The sequence below is a fragment of the Theropithecus gelada genome, chromosome 17 (assembly GCF_003255815.1).
Source record: "Theropithecus gelada isolate Dixy chromosome 17, Tgel_1.0, whole genome shotgun sequence".
Lineage (NCBI taxonomy): Eukaryota > Metazoa > Chordata > Mammalia > Primates > Cercopithecidae > Theropithecus > Theropithecus gelada.
In genome coordinates, this window is record NC_037685.1 from 56,156,759 (window position 1) to 56,175,969 (window position 19,211).

At 41.5% G+C, this 19,211-nt stretch overlaps 1 protein-coding gene across 4 annotated transcripts in view; it reads left to right on the plus strand.

Moving 5' to 3' along the window:
* Nucleotides 1-18,545, plus strand: part of TNFRSF19 (TNF receptor superfamily member 19) — a 105,900-nt gene extending 87,355 nt beyond the window's left edge. For 3 of the 4 annotated variants that reach the window (XM_025364696.1, XM_025364697.1, XM_025364695.1), the window contains 5 exons: nt 1,112-1,276; nt 2,445-2,570; nt 10,430-10,532; nt 11,180-11,585; nt 15,854-18,545. In XM_025364696.1, coding sequence (XP_025220481.1) covers nt 1,112-1,276; nt 2,445-2,570; nt 10,430-10,532; nt 11,180-11,585; nt 15,854-15,862 — 809 coding nt within the window. In that variant the 3' untranslated portion in view covers nt 15,863-18,545. Of the gene's footprint in view, nt 1-1,111; nt 1,277-2,444; nt 2,571-10,429; nt 10,533-11,179; nt 11,761-15,853 lie in introns of those variants that run through there. The other variant, XM_025364694.1, reaches the window with a different exon arrangement.
* Nucleotides 18,546-19,211: the final 666 nt, after the last annotated feature.

Sequence of the window (19,211 nt, forward strand, 5' to 3'; positions counted from 1 at the left end):
AGGGGAGGCTCCTGTGGTGAGCAGCACCTGCCGGGGAAGCAGAGTGAGGGCGCCTCAGCTCACTCAGGGCATCTGCTTGGGAAAGAGAAAATGTTAACGGCCCCTCTATGTAGATTTCATGCCCCTCTTAAATCCATTTCTCTCAGATTATTTTGGGGTTAGTTGAGTAGGATATGCTGTTTAACTGTACTGGATATAGATCTCTGATTTAAATGAGTTTGTTTATCCTGGTACCCTCAGGATAGTTTTAAAATGCTAATTATCATCATCATCATTACAGTGGCTAATGATTCTACAGCACAGCCAGTCCTACACACTTTATATAACGCCTGAGTCAGTCACTGTTATTACCTCCATTTGAACAGATGGCAATTGAGACTCGAGTCAGTGTCTCAAGGTCATACAGGTAGAGGTTGACCCAGGCCATGGGGTTCAGAATCTGCCCTGAACCACAAAGCAGTACCACCCTCTAAAATAACATGTATTTCTCCACTTTCTTAGCACATGACTATGCCAGCCTTTCCATAGTGTAATAACAGTATTAACTCTTTTCTCCAAAACTTCGATGTTTTCCAGCAGTTTAACAGCTAAGGCATTCAGAGATGTTTACTGTCTCAAAAACTGGGGTCTACTGTAAGGTTCTGGATGATCCAACTCCTTGTTTTCCCCTCAAGTTGCCCCGAAAAGGCTGCATGCATTCAGTCTGCTTAAAAATGTGGTGCAATTCCAATTAAATAAAAAACAGTAGTTCCCTGCCACACGCCAAGTACTGGGCAGCCAGAGATAAAGACGACAGACCCCCAGCTCACAAACAATTCTGCTCTGGTGGGGCTGAAGGCAGATTCTAGTAACGCGATGTGTCGAGGGCTGTGTGTCCACAGTGCCGTGGGAACAGAGGAGAGGGACACCCAGCACATTGTGGGGTGCGGGGAAAGGTGTCCCATTAAAGACATCTTCTGGGTGGAGGGATATGCTTGAGCCATCTTCAGATATCTCATGCTGGTGTTCTCACAGCATGGGAAGGCCACCGGTAAGGGTGCCCGCCAGCTTCGCTGTAAGCACTGCATCTGTGGTTGATCAGAGCGTGCTGACCCCATTCCTGTGGTTTCAGGTGCCAGCAAGGTCAACCTCGTGAAGATCGCGTCCACAGCCTCCAGCCCACGGGACACGGCGCTGGCTGCCATCATCTGCAGCGCTCTGGCCACCGTCCTGCTGGCCCTGCTCATCCTCTGCGTCATCTATTGTAAGAGACAGTTTATGGAGAAGAAACCCAGCTGTAAGTTCTGAGCTCATTACATTTCTTAGCATTTGGGGGAAGGGCATTTATTACCATTGTCGTGCAAGTGTTCCACAAGAGACTTGGCTGAGACAAGCACCAGCGAGCTGTGAAAGAACACAGGGCATAAGAAACACAGGTGATCCCTGAACAGCAGAGGGCTAGGGGAACAGTTAAGAATCCACACGTCAGTGTTGACTCCCCGAAAACGTAACTACTAATAGCCTATTGTTGATGAGAAGCCTTACTGATAAACAGTTAATACATCTTGTATATTTTGGTGGTTTTGTTTTGGTTTTTTTCGAGACAGAGTCTGACTCTGTCACCTAGGCTGGAGTGCAGTGGCGTGATCTCAGCTCATGGCAACCTCTGCCTCCCAGATTCAAGGGATTCTCCTGCCTCAGCCTCCGGAGTAGCTGGGACTACAGGCGCCCACCACCACGCCTGGATAATTTTCATATTTTTAGAAGAGATGGGGTTTCACCATGTTGGCCAGGCTGGTCTCGAACTCCTGGCCTCAAGTGATCTGCCCTCCTCGGCCTCCCAAAGTGCTGGGATTACAGGTGTGAGCCACTGCACCTGGCCTGTTATATGTATTATGCCGTGTATTCTTACATTAAAGTAAGCTAGAGAAAAGAAAACGTTACTATGAGAATCATAAGGGAGACAAAATAAGATTTACTCTTCATTAAGTGGAAGCCGATCATTGTAAAGGCCTTCATCCTCATCATCTTCACATTGAGTGGACTGAGGAGGAGGAGGAGGAGGGGTCGGCCTTGGTGTCTCAGGGTGGCAGAGGCTGAAGAAAATCTGTGTATAAGTGACCTGCACAGTTCAAACCCGCATTGCTCAAGGGTCACCTGTAGAACTCACTAAGGTTGCACAACTTTGTAAGGAGACTTACAAGGCTGTGATGTCCCTGTGCCACTAGGCAAAAATAAAAATCATTGTCAGTGATGGCAACATTAGTACCCTACATTTTGAACTTTCTTAACAAATTATTTCATGTTTGTGCTTCCATATAAGAAGTCCTCAAACGTCGGAAGGATAGCTGACTTGTTCTTTAAAAATACGAAAGCTAGAATGGTACAGGTCTGCATTGGATGTTCACGGGACTGCCGCAGAGAGGAGACTGTGTTCCCTGACAGAGTTCTCACCCCTCATTTAGGGTCTCTGCGGTCTCAGGACATTCAGTACAACGGCTCTGAGCTGTCGTGTTTTGACAGACCTCAGCTCCACCAATACGCCCACAGGGCCTGCTGCCAGTGCCGCCGTGACTCAGCGCAGACCTGCGGTAAGTTCAGCAGGGGAGTGCCCTTAGGAGGTCTGGAGGCGCCTAGAAGCTGAAGCAGCAAGAATTGGTCCTGGTGGGCCGGGCGCGGTGGCTCAAGCCTGTAATCCCAGCACTTTGGGAGGCCGAGACGGGCGGATCACGAGGTCAGGAGATCGAGACCATCCTGGCTAACACAGTGAAACCCCGTCGCTACTAAAAAAATACAAAAAAAAAAACTAGCCGGGCGAGGTGGCGGCGCCTGTGGTCCCAGCTACTCGGGAGGCTGAGGCGGGAGAATGGCGTGAACCCGGGAGGCGGAGCTTGCAGTGAGCTGAGATCCGGCCACTGCACTCCAGCCTGGGCGACAGAGCGAGACTCCGTCTCAAAAAAAAAAAAAAAAAGAATTGGTCCTGGTTTATTCATCTCACAGCGAGGTGGGTGGCTGTGTTGAGTCTTCTAGTGAAAACTAATCTTGTTAGATTATTCTCCACCATCTCCTGTTGAGTCTTCTAGTGAAAACTAATCTTGTTAGATTATTCTCCACCATCTCCTGTTGGTTTGGGTGTTTTGAGTCTCTTAAGTATTAAAAAGGAAACAAGCATCTCGTTAAAATTCTAGAATTTTTCAGCAACTTTTGGGGCATGTTTGTCTTTCTTATTTTGAGTCAGTTTATTTAAAATCACGGTAACCTTTGGTAGAGTAGGAGTTTATATCCTTTGCTGTCTGGTTGATTCAAACCAAACACTAATATGCCTATTTTAAAAATATGTCTATTTAAAAAATATATCTATTTTTAGAATTTCTTAAGAGAGAGGTGAGAAGTCCATTTCAAGGTTTTACACAAACCATAATTGTCCCTTGGACTACTGACAGAATGAAAGTTTAGGAAAGTGATTCAAAGGGAAACTGGTCTCTAACTTGGGCAAATATGGGCAAAGGTAATACCAACTTTTTTTAAACTTTTATTTTAGGTTTTTGGGTACATGTGCAGGTGTGTTACATAGGTAAACTCGTGTTACACATTTCTTTATTTTACAGATTATTTAATCACCCAGGTATTGAGCCTAGTACCCAATAGTTACTTTTTCTGTTCCTCTCCCTCCTCCCATGCTCCACCTTCAAGTAGACCCCATTGTGTGTTCCCTTCTTTGTATTCACGTGTTTTCATCATTTAGTTCCCGCTTGTGAGAACATATGGTATTTGGTTTTCTGTTCCCGCTTTAGTTTACTGAGGATAATGGCCTCCAGCTCCATCCATGTTCCCACAAAAGACACGATCTCATTCCTTTTTATGGCTGCATAGTATTCCATGGCGTATATGTACCACATTTTCTTATTCAGTCTATCACTGATGGACATTTAGGTTGATTCCATGTCTTTGCTATTGAGAATAGTGCTGCAGTGAACATTCATGTGCATGTGTCTTCATGGTAGGATGATTTATATATTTAGGTATATAACCAGTAATGGGATTGCTGGGTCAGGTGGTAGTTCTGTTTTTAGCTCTTTGAGGAATTGCCACACTGCTTTCCACAATGGCTGAACTAATTTACACTTCCACCAACAGTGTGTAAGCATTCCCTTTACTCTGCAACCTTGCCAGCATATGTTAGTTTTTGACTTTTGAATAATAGTCATTCTGACTGGTGTGAGATGGTATCTCATTGTGGTTTTCATTTGCATTTTTCTAATGATCAGTGCTGTTGAGCTTTTTATCATATGCTTGTTGGCCACATGTATGTCTTCTTTTAAGAAGTGTCTGTTCATGTCTTTTGCCCAGTTTTTGATGGGGTTGTTTTTCTCTTGTAAATTTAAGTTCCTTATAGATGCTGTATATTAGACTTTTATCAGATGTATAGTTTGCAAACATTTTCTCCCATTCTGTAGGTTGTCTGTTTACTCTGATGATAGTTTCTTTTGCTGTGCAGAACATCTTAAGTTTAATTAGATCCCATTTGTCAATTTTTGCTTTTGTTGCAATTGCTTTTGATGTCTTTGTCATGAAATCTTTGCCCATTCCTATGTCCAGGATGGTGTTGCCTAGGTTTTCTTCCAGGGTTTTATAGTTTTGGTTTGTACATGTAAGTCTTTAATCCATCTTGAGTTGGTTTTTGTATATGGTGTAAAGAAGGGGTCCAGTTTTAATCTTTGGCATATGTCTAGACAGTTATCCCAGGATTTATTGAACAGGGAGTCTTTCCCCATTGCTTTTGTCAATTTTGTCGAAGATCAGATAGTTGTACGTGTGTCGTCTTACTTCTAGACTCTCTATTCTGTTCCATTGGTCTATGTGCCTGTTTTTGTACTAGTACCATGCTGTTTTGATTACTGTGGCCTTGTAATATAGTTTGAAATCAGTTAACATGATGCCTCCAGCTAGGTATTGAAGGAACTGTATTTGTTCTTTTTGGTTAGGATTGCCTTGGCTAATTCAGGCTCTATTTTGGTTCCATATGAATTTTAAAACAGGTTTTTCCTAGTTCTGTGAAAAATGTCTTTGGCAGTTTGATAGTAATAGCTCTGAATCTGTTTGGGCAGTATGGCCACTTTAATGAAATCAATTATTCCTATCTATGAGCATGTGATGTTTTTTCATTTGTTTGTGCCTTCTCTGATTTGTTTGAGCAGTGTTTTGTAATTCTCTTTCACCTCCCTGGTTAGCTGTATTCTTAAGTATTTTATTCTTTTTGTGGCAATTGTGAATGGGATTGTCTTGCTGATTTGGCTCTTGGCTTGGCTGTTGTTGGTGTAGAGGAATGCTAATGATTTTTGTACATTTTGTGTCCTGGAACTTTGCTGAGGCTGTTTACCAGCTGAAGAAACTTTTGGGCAGAGACTGTGGGGTTTTCTAGATATAGAATCATGTCATCTGCAAACAGGGATAGTTTGACTCCCTCTCTTCCTACTTAGATGCCCTTTCTTTCTCTTGCCTGATTGCCCTGGCTAGGATTTTCCATACTATGTTGAATAGGAGTGGTGAGAGAGAGCATCCTTGCCTTGTGCCAGTTTTCAAGGGGAATGCTTCCAGCTTTTCCCCAGTCAGAATGATGTTGGCTGTGGGTTTGTCATAGATTGCTCTTATTATTCTGAGGTATGTTCCTTCAATACCTAGTTTATTGAGAGTTCTTAACATGAAGGGATGTTGAATTTTATTGAAAGCCTTTTCTGCATCTATTGAGATAATCACATGGTTTTGTCTTTAGTTCTGTTTAAGTGATGAATCGCGTTTATTGATGTGTGAATGTTGAACCAACCTTGCATCCCAAGGATGAAGCCTACTTGATCGTGGTGGATTAGCTTTTTTGATGTCCTGCTGGATTCCGTTTGTAAGTAGTTTATTGAGGATTTTTACATTGGTGTGCATCAGGGATATTGACCTGAAGTTTTGTTTGTTGTATCTCTGCCAGATTTGGGTATCAAGATGATGCTGGCCTCATAGAATGAGTTAGGAAGGAGTCCCTCCTCATTTTTTTGGAACAGTTTCAATGGGGATGGTACCAGCTCTTCTTTGTTCATGTGGTAGAATTCGGCTGTGAATCCATCTGGTCCTTGGCTTTTTTTGGTTGGTAGGCTATTTACTACTGATTCAATTTTGGAGCTCGTTTTTGTTCTGTTCAGGGAATCAATTTATTCCTGGTTCAGTCTTGGGAGGGTATATATGTCCAGCAATTTATCTGTCTCTTCTAGGTTTTCTAGTTTGTGTGTGTAGATGTTCATAGTAGTTTCTGATGGTTATTTTTATTTCTGTGGGGTCAGTGGTAACATCCCTTTTGTAATTTTTAATTGTGTTTATGTGGATATTCTCTCTTTTCTTATTAGTCTAGTTAGCAGCCTATTTCTTCAAAAAAAACAACTGGATTTTTAAATATTTTGAGTGGTTTTTCATATCTCAATTCTTTCATTTCAGCTCTGATTTTGGTTATTTCTTGTCTTCTGCTGGCTTTAGGGGTGAGGTGATTTGTTCTTGCTTCTCTAATTCTTTCTGTTGTAATGTTAGGTTGTTAATTTGAGATCTTTCTAACTTTTTTATTTGGGTGTTTAGTGCTATGAATTCCCTCTTAACACTCCCTTAGCTGTGTCCCAGAGATTCTGGAATGTTGTATCTTTGTACTCATTAGTTTCAAAGAATTTCTTGATTTCTACCTTAATCTTAGTATTTACCCAAAAGTCATTCAGGAGTATGTTGTTTAATTTCCATGTAATTGCATGGTTTTGAGTGATTTTCTTAGTCTGTACTTCTATTTTTATTACACTGTGGTCTGCAAGTGTGTTTAATACTAATTTTCTTTGCTATATATTTCTATTCCTTAGCACGTGTTCTTACACTTACACATCCCACTCCCCTGCCACCCTACCACCTCACCTCCTCTGCAAATTAAAACCCTCTATGGCCAACCACCCTCTCTACAAGTCTACCCCAGTTCCTCTGTCCTCTTATTACTTTACAGGTCTGTTAGCACCCATGGAAGCAATACTAATAGCACCATTTTGTCTAATAACCCATCTGTATTTGTTTTAACCATATCCCATTAGATCCCATTAGATTGACTTGTCTTCTTGGAACTGTCTAATCAGTCTTCTCAAGAAATTGTCAGTTAAGTGTTCCAATCTCATGTTGTATATATAGCCATGCATTGCTTTTATGCTAACCTTGTAGAGTGCACACAAACCTAGATGGGATAGCCTCCTACAGAGCTAGGCTATGTGGTGTAGCCCATTGCCCCAGGCTACAAACCTGTACAGCATGTGACTGCACTGAATACTGTAGACAGTTGCAATACGATAAGTACTTGTGGATCTAAACATAGAAAAGGCACAGTAAAAATATGGTATTATAAACTTCCGGGACCACCATGGTATTGTTGGGCCATCACTGAACAAAACATTGCTATGCAGCATATGGCTATATAGAATAAGAAGCTTTCATTTTAATTCTTTTTCTGGTAGTTATTACTATCTCCTGTTTTAGGAATGGGTGAAGAATAAAATACAAGACTTTCTGTGGTGTGTGGATCTAGTTTTGCCTTTGTCTACACAGATAAGACCCTTAGACACTATTAATGGTGACTGTATGATCCTTACACACCCCCAAGCATTACATTTTCCTAGATATGATACCGTGGACACTGTTACTAGAGTTAGAAGTAGGAAAACTTTCTGGAGAAATGAACTCTAATTTTAAATTTTAAATGTAATAAAACGCAGTTGGTATAAACTCTGCCTCACCTTACTTCAGTCTGAGAAGAAAGATTAAATATACAGATGGCCTTGTTGCATGACCTCCTAACAGAACACTGGGGCCGGAAATGATCCCCAGGCCAACGCCCTGGGTCAGTGCAGCTTATTTCAAGTGCTTCCTCCTGAATGGCAGATCCTTTTTTCCCTTTACCTTTTTCTTCTGACATAATTTCAGGAATGTGACATAATTGCAGAAATATCGAAAGCGTAGAACAAAGAACCTCCCACATGTCCTTTACCGAGATTCCCCAAATATTAACATGATGCTGCCCATGTTCACATTGGCTTTATCCCCTCTCTCTCTTGTGTGTGTGTGTGTATACTTGTTTTTCATTTTCTATTTTAAATCCAGTTGCAAATATGATGTCCCTCTCCCCCTTAGTACATCAGTGTTTGCGTCCTAAGAACATTTTCTCTCACATAGCAACAGCACAATTATTAAAACAGGAAATTTATGTTAATTCAGTACTATTATATCATCTACAGAGCATAGTCACATTTTCCTAATTGTCCCAGTGTTGTCTTTCATAGCGAAACAAAATTCTGAAAACTTCTGTCGGATTTAGTTGTCAAATCTGTTTGGTCTCTTTTAATCTGGAATAGTCTCCTAACATTTGTGTTTCATGATATTGACTTTTTTTTTTTTTTTTTTTTAAAGTACAGGCCAGCACTTTTCAAAATTCTACAGTTTTGTAGAACGACACTCAATTTGGGTTTGTCTGACGTTCCTCAGGATTCAATTCAGAAATACTGAGGGGATGCTAGGTCCTCAGCGCCCTGTGTCGGGAGGCGAGGTTGTCTGTCTGGCCTGTGCCTGGTCAGGCTCACCTTGGTCACTTCATTAACGGGGTGTCTGCCAGGTTTCTCCAATGTAAAATGTCTGCTGTTCTCTTTGTAATGAATAAATATCCTGTAGGGGATACTTGGAGATTGTGTAAATATCCCGTCACACCCCAAACTTTCACCCCGTAGCTTAGCGTGCTCTGATGATTCGTACTGGAATCAGTCGTGACTATGATGGTTAACAAATGCTGGCTTTCTAATTCCATTATTCTTTCCACATTTATTATTTGGCTTCCTATGGTAAGAAGGAACTTTCCTTCTCCATTTATTTATTTATATACCTTAGTGAGTTTAGACTCGTGGACTGTATTCAGTGGGTTGCAACCCTTTGGTGTCACTGTTTATTCCGATGCTCATGTTGCCCGGCATTTGGAACTCCGTTCGGTCTGGCTCATGTGCCATTTTGACAGGTCCGCATTATTCTTTTAGCACTTTCTTACTTTCTGCCACCAGAAGTCCCAGATTTGTCGTGTACTTTCCCTGGAATCAGCCTTTCTACAAGGAACGGCAGTGCCTTTTGCTTTAAAACAATTTTGAAGTGTCCCATGGTGAGCGTGACACTCGTTTGTTAAGTGGCAGTAAACCCTGGTGAGTTCAACGGGTTCAGAGCACTGTATGTTTAGATGGTCCGGGCGGAGGCCTTGCTTTGAGGGAAACTGAGATGCAGGCAGGCCAGTCATCCTGTTTCACACAGGCTTGCGATTGCATCTCAATATTTGGCATTCATTTTTTAAAAGGGAGACTGTAGTTTCATAATTTTTTTCCTGTTTGTAAAAGTAAAGAGATATTCCTCATGGAACATTTGGATACACACAAACATATAGCTATATATGTAAATGTATAATTTCTTCAGTAGCTGTATATATAAATATATAATTTCTCCAAGTGCTCCTCTGTGTATGTGTGTGAGTCTGTGTGTGTGTGTGCGCGCTTTAGTGTGTTTGTGGTTCTAAATCAGAATGATATATCTATGTATAGACAGAGTGAGAAATCAAGAAGGCTGTTCAAAAAGATGAGTGTTTATTTTCTGCTTATAGGATTGAGAAGATTTATTTTTAAGTTTCTTATCTAATCTCTATTTTAGATTTTTAAGCTTATATTATCTTTGTAGCACAAAATATATCCAGCTTCAGTGGTATATTCAGTTTGTAAAGCTGTGTGCACATATCTACTTATTCCTTAAGTGACATTGCTAGCAATAAAAAGAAATGTGTCTGTGTGTATGGAGTTAGAGGGTTCGAACATGCACGCTCTCGTCTGTGTTAGGAGGCCACTCAGCAGAAAAGTTGTCCTGCTCCTCCTGTCCTCAGTGGGGCCAAGAGTCTCGTTTTGTGCCCTCCCACAGACTGCTTTATTCCTTCTCCCCACTTCTTATTGTAGTGAAATACACATAACATAAAATTCACCATCTTAACCATTTTCAAGTGTGCAGTTCAGTGGCGTTAAGTACATTCTCACTGAGGTGCCACCATCACCACCATTCACCTTCCGGAACATTTTTCATCCTCCCAAACTGAAACCCTGTCTCCATTAAACAACAGCTCCTGGTCTCCCCGTTGCCCCAGCCCCCTAGCGTCCCCCCTTCTTCATCTGTCTGTATGAGTCTGTCTACTCGCGGTACCTTAGGTAAGTGGCTCATCATTTGTTTAAGATGAGAAAAAAGAGAACCTTGTATTCCTTTTCCCCCAAAAGTCACCCAAAGGGGAACATCTAGGTTTCCAAGAGGAGTGTTGAGTGTTACGGAGGTGAAAGCTGCCGGAGGGAGGCACTGTGCTTCACACCTGTGCTGTCTTCCCCAGGGCCGGTGCACTTGCTCCCATCCTTGTGCTGTGACAAGGCCTGCAGCCCCGACCGGGCGACTGTTGGTTGTGGGGTGCATTCTGCGGCCAGTCTTCAGGCGAGGTAACTGGGTGCTTTCAGTCAATCATTTCATATCCGCCTGTGCAAATATGCATTCTACTACTGTACCGATTTTCATCTGAAACGATGGAAACATCACCTCTTAAATATTAATGACGTTCTGGATATTGGTGGGGTGCAATTCTCAGGCAAGAATTAGGTAGGTCTCTCAGGGTCACTCGTATCCAGTACAACATTCTTTATACTTTACTCTTCATTAATTTTATTTTTGTCTTATGTCCATGATTTCTGACACCTCTGTCATCTGTAATTAACATGTAAGTAATTTTTACCCATGGACTATTATTTTAGAATAGCACTCAATCAAACTCAGATGAGACCCTGCATGTTTTAGACGTTGGAAACTGTCTAAACTGTCTTCCTGTCTAAACAGGAAACTCCATGTTTTAGACGTTGGATTAAATGTAACTATATTAATTAGAAGGAGGGGTCAAAATTCAGTTTTCAAGTAAATGGAGTAATTTGACTTACTGTATTGAGGCAAGTTTATAACAATAGGAAACACTAGAATTCTGATTTAGTATCTAGATATTTCATCTAGAAGACCGAACATTACGGCTGACATGCTTCTTTGTAGTAGTGTTTTTCTCCCCATCACAGACTTTAAGCTCTTTTGAATGTGTGTGCAGAAACGCAGGCCCAGCCGGGGAGATGGTGCCAACTTTCTTCGGGTCCCTCACGCGGTCCATCTGTGGCGAGTTTTCAGACGCCTGGCCTCTGATGCAGAATCCCATGGGTGGTGACAACATCTCTTTTTGTGACTCTTATCCCGAACTCACTGGAGAAGACATTCTTTCACTCAGTCCAGAACACGACAGCTCAACGTCTTTGGCTTCAAATAGCAGTCAAGATTTGGTTGGTGGGGCTGTTCCAATCCAAGCTCATTCTGAAAACTTTACAGCAGCTGCGGATTTATCTAGATGTAACAACACACTGGCAGAACCAGCATCAACTCAGGATGCACCAACTACGAGAAGCCAGCTAGATCAGGAGAGTGGCGCTGTCATCCACGCAGCCACTCAGACGTCCCTCCAGGTAAGGCAGCGACTGGGTTCCCTGTGAACATAGCACTGACTTACACTAGACCAGAACGCTGTTCCCAGCACAAAATTAGGGGGAACCTCATGAGATTTTTTTTGCATCTTTCCTAATTTCTTGTATGTTGTAGAATATGTTTTAAAATAAATTTCAAGTCTTTTTTTAAAAAACTAACACAGCTAATATATAAGAGCAAAGTGTACAGCGGCGTTCTTTTATTCCTCTTTGTAAGTACAACCACTTAGCACAGCACCTGCCGCCTCGTTCCCTGGTTGAGAGAGACGCGTCGGATATGGGAGCACCTTGCAGACAATTCCTGACCTTCACTTCTTCCTGTTATATATAGTTATATATCTATTACTTATGCCCAATACTTAAATGTACTTCATTCACTGCCAAGTTTCTGTGAATTTAGGTCTCCTAAAGCTGCTCTTTTCCCTCCTCTCTCTCTTGCTATTGTTTTCTGGATCACTCTACTTTGACAGATTGATTGATTTGGCTGGAAATTGATTGTTGGTTGTGACCTGAGACCGGGTCATAAGACCCTCTCAGACGGAGTGGTTTAAAATCAGGTTTGGGTGGAGCGAGGGTGGCACCTGCAGAGATGGGGCTTTCTGCATGCTGCAAAACTGGAGGCAGCAAAGGATTCTGGGGTAACCGGGCACGTCTCTGCTTTCTTCAGGTGAGGACGTGGCCTTTGCTGATTTTGACCTCATGTTTGTAAACTTTTCCTTAAATGGGAGCGCATGTATTGTTAGTGTAAGTTCTAGAAGAAAAGTGTCAAGCCTTGAGTGTAAAAGGGCAGAGTCACAGCAACAGTCCAGCTCCCAGGCCCACAAGACCCTGCCCCACAAAGAGGCCGCTGCTGTCACTGCCTGTCCCTCCCTGCCCCAGATCAGCGCTGTGGGTGCGGAGGAGGCAGCTGAGCCTGCTCCAGAGGCGTCTCGCTTCCATGTGCTTCTGTATGCTGGCCTGATTATATCAGAGACTTAGTGCACAGTCAAAGTGTGAATGCTGATGTGTTCCTTTTAAGATCAGTTCACAAGTTACATATGATCTAAGTCTGCAGTACTTGTTCTCTGTTTTTCGTGTTTGGGTTTTGAAACGGGGTCTCTCTCTGTCGCCCAGGCTGGAGCTCAGTGGAGCGATCACAGCTCACTACAGCCTCATCCCCCCGGGCTCAAGCCACCTTTCCACCTTGTTTGCTTTTTTTAACTACAAAAAAAAATTATCTGGAGAATTTACAGGGGATTCTATAGAGAAAACATTTGTTAGCTTTGGAGGGAAAAAATTGGTTTTGTTCTCAAAATGGGGGAATGGAGAAGTAAGAGAAGGGAGATGAGTGAATGAAGGGAAAACAAATTAGGCAGTTAACACACACAGAGTATCTACCTCTGAGCTTTGCCTGGAGTTAGGAAAGGCTGTTCACTGGTCTTGTTCTTTTGAGCCATCCATAATTAGTAAAATTGTTATGATAAGAAATAAGAAAAGACTTAAGAATTAACCTAGTTGAGTGTAAGTCTCGAGAATGGACTGTGCCCCACACAGCGTAGGAGCTGAGAGGACGCAGCAGCCGAGAGCATGTAACGAGTCCTTCACAGCGGAGAGCGTCCACCGACGGATCGGAGGATGCTAGAAACAGGGGAACCCCCCTGCTCGGCAGCAGAGGGCCCAGCTGCCCCCCAGCAGCACTAAATGAGGGGCCCTCGCCACGTCTACTGCATCGTCCGTTGACTCTCGTTAGACCATCTGAGGAACTAGGGCTACGGTGCTGCCAGCTGACTGATGACTGTTTTTCAGAATTTTGTCAGGAAACAGAATTACCACTCACCTTAATTTTGTAGCTTGTTCCCAAGTTTGTGATGTCCATTGCCGAGACTAAGGCAGGGAACATCTTCATACAAGGTCGTCCCGGAGCCACCTCATTGCCTGCTTGTGTCTGTGCATGTTGGTGCGGTGGGGACAGGATTGTGTAAGCACTGTCATCACAGCTGTATGGACATGATATTTTAGAAACATGCTTTAGGTGGTGAGATTGGTATATCATGACTTATTAACTCTTTTGAAAGACATGCAGGGTAGTTCTCATGATTTATATATACTTTCAACTCAAATCATTATGAAAAGAAAGTTACAATTACATCTAAACTGAACCTGATGAGAAAATATTACATTCAAGTTGCACAGCATAATTTATTAATGAAAGGTTTTTACTAACTTTTCAAGATGTGTAGTCCTATAATTGTTAGATTAATTTAGATAAATCTAAGTATGACATTGAATTTTAAAAAGGAATTGTTAAAATATAGACCATTTTGATTTTTCCCCTATAATAGTAAATAATATTTTGAGCCTATTTTAAGAGATAATAATTTCCAGATGCTGGAAAAAAAAAAAAAAAACTTCAGTTGCACTTAATAATCTGTGAAATGTAGCAAATGAACCTTAAGCTACTGCAGGCCTTTGGGGGCGTGGTCCTCCTCTGTATTTCAAGGTTCAACCCAGTGTTTAACTCAAGTAGTTTTGCTTTTGTTTTGGTTTTTTTCCCCCAATCTAAATTCAAAAAACCAACCCACATTTTCCCCAACAGGCTAATTTTCCAACTAGAGGACACATTCACTTCTCATAAAGAATTTGATTTTAGGCTGAGGCAGGAAGATGACTTGAGCTCAGGAGTTTGAGGCTGCAGTGAGCTAGGATCACGCCACTGCACTCCAGCCTGGGCAACAAAGCAAGACCCTGTCTCTTAAAACATAAAATACAATAATTTGATTTCAGCAGCTCACTATGATGAACCAAAGCACAGGGCATCGCGTTAATTTTATCCATTCCACAGGTCCGTGTTCAGTTAGCTTGGCTCCATGACGTGAGCTCGCTCGTAGCTCAGGAAAACAACGTGTGTCCATCTGGGAGGTGGATAAGGAGCAGCTGTGGCCAAACAGCACTTCTCTCTTTACGTGGTGTGAGGCCATGATTTCAACACATGATGCATTTGTTTCCAAAACCTGCATTTGCACACACTAGTTTTCTTGTGGGTGATTTAAGATCACCCATAATCTGATGATAGTTACGGTTCCAGATAAAGCAAATAGGTGTGAGAGCCTTCTTGAGTTTGTATGACTCGATTTGAATCAAGTTTTTCCTATACACATCTCTCCAGATAATGTTCCAGAAGGGAACAAAACTGAAATATTTGGAACATTTTTTGCTGAGCTATTTGAGAGAACAAAGCCAGCCTGTGTACTTACAGGAAAAGCATTTCTTGAGGTTGTTTTTAATCCAACATTTAAAATGTCAACAGGAAGAGACAGAAAGAAGGTTAGGAAACATGAGAGGACCCTGGGTTCTAGTGTTTCAATCTATTGAAATCTCTACTTTTCTTATCGGCAAAATGAGGATAATTTGCCTCCCACAGAAGGGTTAATGTAGTTATTATAACCATGTCAGTTAATCAACGTATTTGATAAAACTATCTCCTGTTATTGGACGTATTTCTTAAGATTTGACTTCTAGATAATCTCCTTAGACCTAGGAATAATTTTTTGCATACACTTACCTGGTATGTCACCAATGCCAAGTTCGTGGTAAGTTAGTGAAGGGTTAATACACGAAGTAAATGTTCAGTGATTTCACTTGCACCCTTTGTGCACTGACGTCATGCTCTTTGTGATAAGGACACGTCTAATGGCTATACTTTGCTGAGGATATTTTCCCGATAAGGATTGTGAGTATGCTAGGGAGATTGTTATAAGATAAATCTTATTCCCAACTATTTCTGAACGTTCTCTAATAGTTTAATGGAAGTTTTACATTCAAAGACTAAGTTGGCAGATAAAGAATGGCACTATTCATTCATCATATTTGTTCTTTGAAAGAAAGGAAATACAGAATCCTAAAATATTTACCTACAGATGCTTGAAAGGAACACAGTACAGAAGAAAGAAGCTTTAAATGTTTGAATAAGGTTGAAAGCCCACAGAAGAATGGTTTGTTAATACATTATGATTGCTATGGGTTACAGTATCGTCTTTTAAGTACTCTGCAGTTATTGGGTGACTATGAATTGTTATGAAAACCTTTATTTTATCCTGAGATTACACGGGTAGCTGGATATTTGGATACTGTTGAATGAGTTTCTTGTCCATGTGCTATTAAATTCATGGGTACTACTAGTAAAAGTTATGCATAATTCTTTACCATTGAAATTTAGCAGATTTAACTTATAAGACATTGTCTCTAAAGCTTCCTTTCTGTTGCTGTTTTAGGAAGCTTAAAGGACCTGCTTCTTTCTGCAGTAGAAGTGTGTGCTGGAACCCAAAGAGTACTCCTTTGCTAGGCTTATGGACTGAGCAGTCTGGACCTTACATGGCTTCTGGGGCAAAAATAAATCTGAACCAAACTGACGGCATTTGAAGCCTTTCAGCCAGTTGCTTCTGAGCCAAACCAGCTGTAAGCTGAAACCTCAATGAATAACAAGAAAAGACTCCAGGCCGACTCATGATACTCTGCATCTTTCCTACATAAGGAGCTTCTCTGCCACAAAAGTGACTTCAAAGAAGGATGGGTTGAGTTGGCAGCCTATGAGATTGTGGACATATAACAAGAAACAGAAATGCCTTCATGCTTATTTTCATGGTGATTATGGTTTTACAAGACTGAAGACCCAGAGTATACTTTTTCTTTCCAGAAATAATTTCATACTGCCTATGAAATGTCAGATAAATTACCTTAGCTTTTATGTAGAATGGGTTCAAAAGTGAGTGTTTCTATTTGAGAAGGACACTTTTTCATCATCTAAACTGAGTCGCGTAGGTGGTTAGAATGGCCTTCATATAGCCTGCCTAAATCTTGGCTTTATTAGATGAAGTCAACTGAATGAGAGGAATCAGACAGAGGATAGCTCTTTCCGGAATCCACACTTCAGCCTGGGTCTCATACACACCCGCTGGTGCTGATCTCAGGAGCACACCAGGGCCAGGGAATGTGGCTGAGAAAGGGCAGCCCATTGCCCAGAATTAACACATATTAATTAACACATATTGTGGAGACTTGTATGCAAAGGCTGGCATATTTATATGAAAATCAGTTGATATAGAAACATTTGTTGCATCTGTCCCTCTGCCTGAGCTTAGAAGATTATAGAAAAAGGGTATTTATAAACATAAATGACCTTTTACTTGCATTGTATCTTATACTAAAGGCTTTAGAAATTACAGCATAGCAGCTTCCCCTACTACTGCAATAGTCTTCCATGAGAACACACCACACGTTAGGACTAAAAGAAAATGCTCCATTTGTAGGGGTTTAGATGAAGCAGCTGTAACTGCCCTAGTGTAGTTTGACCAGGACATTGTCGTGCTCCTTCTGATCGTGTAAGATTAGTTAGCACATCATCTCCTACTTCAGCCATCCGGTGTTGGATTTAAGAGGATGGAGTTTCTTTCTATTAAGGTGCTCTATCCCCTACCATCTACACACTAGCATCGTCTCTAGAGCTAAGACAGAAATGAACTCCGTTCAGTCACAAAGCAGCGAATGGTTCATTTGCTCTTACTCTTTATGCCCTGGAGAGGACTTACTTGAACAGGGCATTTTTTTAGACTTTTGAACATCAGTATGTTCGAGTGCGCTACAATATTTTGGTTTGGAATTGCCCTGTCCAAGTCACTGTCTTTTAACATGTAAACTGAATATTAAAATGTGTCTTTCCTAGGACATTTTTATCTTCTCATGTATTACCCACGGTTTTCTCTCTTTGTGAAAGATTAGTAACATTTAATGAGCCCTTTTTCTTGTGGCCTTTTCTCCATAGTTTCAGGTTTTGGTATGTGTTCACTAGCTTGCCTGTGTCTGGTACATCTCGTGACCTCAATTCCCTCACCTGAAATAGGAAATGAGTGTTTCATTGGAGCCCCCAAGCTGTCATGTCAGCCTAGTGCCTAGTCATAATTGATTGATTTTTTCCTGGATTACTTTTTTTTTTTTAAGTATAAACCAATGATCCTTTGGTAGTATGAACTCTTAGGAAAATTGCCTTTTGGACATGTAAAATATTTAGGATTTGACCACACAATGGCTGTGAAAATGCAAGTAGAGTTTCCTTGCGTGACCTCACTGTAATTCACATACGTGCCACTATTTGCCATCTGGTCCTTTCTGTTATGACAGAGAGATGATGAAAGTGGGCAGGGCTGTGTTCCTTTGTGTAGCCTGTATATATTTTCCACATGTAGAACCCTGATTAACTTCAAGGACAAACACTGGCTGGAGAAAGCCAGACTGATGGGAATGAGATTTTGGCCAAAAATCCCAAAACATCATTTGCAATCAGCAGAGAACTGCTTAGGGTTGAAAATGGATTTCATTTGCTACTGAATTTGATAAATCCTGTGTAACTTGTATCAAGATGAAGACATTTTACCCTACCACTCTAGCAATATACAACAATGTGATATTTTACACTTTGTCAACATTTGAGAAAAAAAATCCAATTTACACTTCACTTTGTTGGAATTATCCCATAGCACTCAATAAACTCAGCTGCTAGAGTGCCGATGTCAGGAAGGCTGGTCGGGTAATGCGTGTGGCTGAATGGGCATAACCACTGTGGCTTCTCGGACTGCAGAGGCTCGTTGACAAGAATGAGGAGGATTTCAGGAGCAACCAAGTAAGGTCATGCATTTTCTCATTTTGTGTATATGGAATATATTTTTAAATAGAGATTTTTCTACTTTAGATAAAGTGTTAATGTTGCTATTACCTAGGTTAAGCACTATTGTCTGTGTTGGTAAAAAAAAAAAGGAAAGGAAAACCATCCTTGCTTTAAAATAGCTTAAATCAATGTAAATTTCATCATTGCTATTTTGCATACTGGAATTTATAAATGTGTCAATTATCATATTCTTAGTTTTGTAATACCTTTTTTATTTGTGAATAAAATTGTCACTGGTATTCTTATTTATGTGTTCAGTGACAGAATGATTGATTTTGTGGATGCAGACGTGTTTTTTTCTTTCAAAAGTCTATGTGAGGATTTTGCAGAATTCTGCTGCCTCTGGGCACAGCGGCTCCTGCCTGTGGTCCCAGATACTAGGAGGCTGAGGCAGAAGGATCATGAGCCTAGGAGTTTGAGGGCAGCCCGGACAACATAACGAGGCTCTGTCACTAAAAACTGTGCTCCGGAGAGGGACGGAAGCCCCTCTGACTCCTCAGGCTTTTGGAGGGTGATTTGTAATCCTCACTGGTGACCTGTGAGGGAGAGTCTGGAAACACAGCCAGGTGCATTGGGCTACTTGGAAGGTGCTCTGTGGCCCCTGAGAAGCTTTGACATCAAGGTCTTATCGTGATCTCTATTTTTTCCCTTCCTCTTAGGGCACAAAGAGGGAAAGAACTAAAGAGAAAGTTTTGTATCCTTCTAGATGCTGCTCAGCCAGGTGTCCTGCAGAGGGGGACTAAAGAGAGGAAGGCGGAGACTTCCACAGAGCAGGAATCCTTCCTTTCTTCCCTCTACTCAGTAAAGCTTTTAAGGCTATTATTCGATTTTGAGAAAGGACTTTAAACTTCCTGGAAAAAAAAATACTTTAAAAAATGTTACAGGCCGGGCGCGGTGGCTCAAGCCTGTAA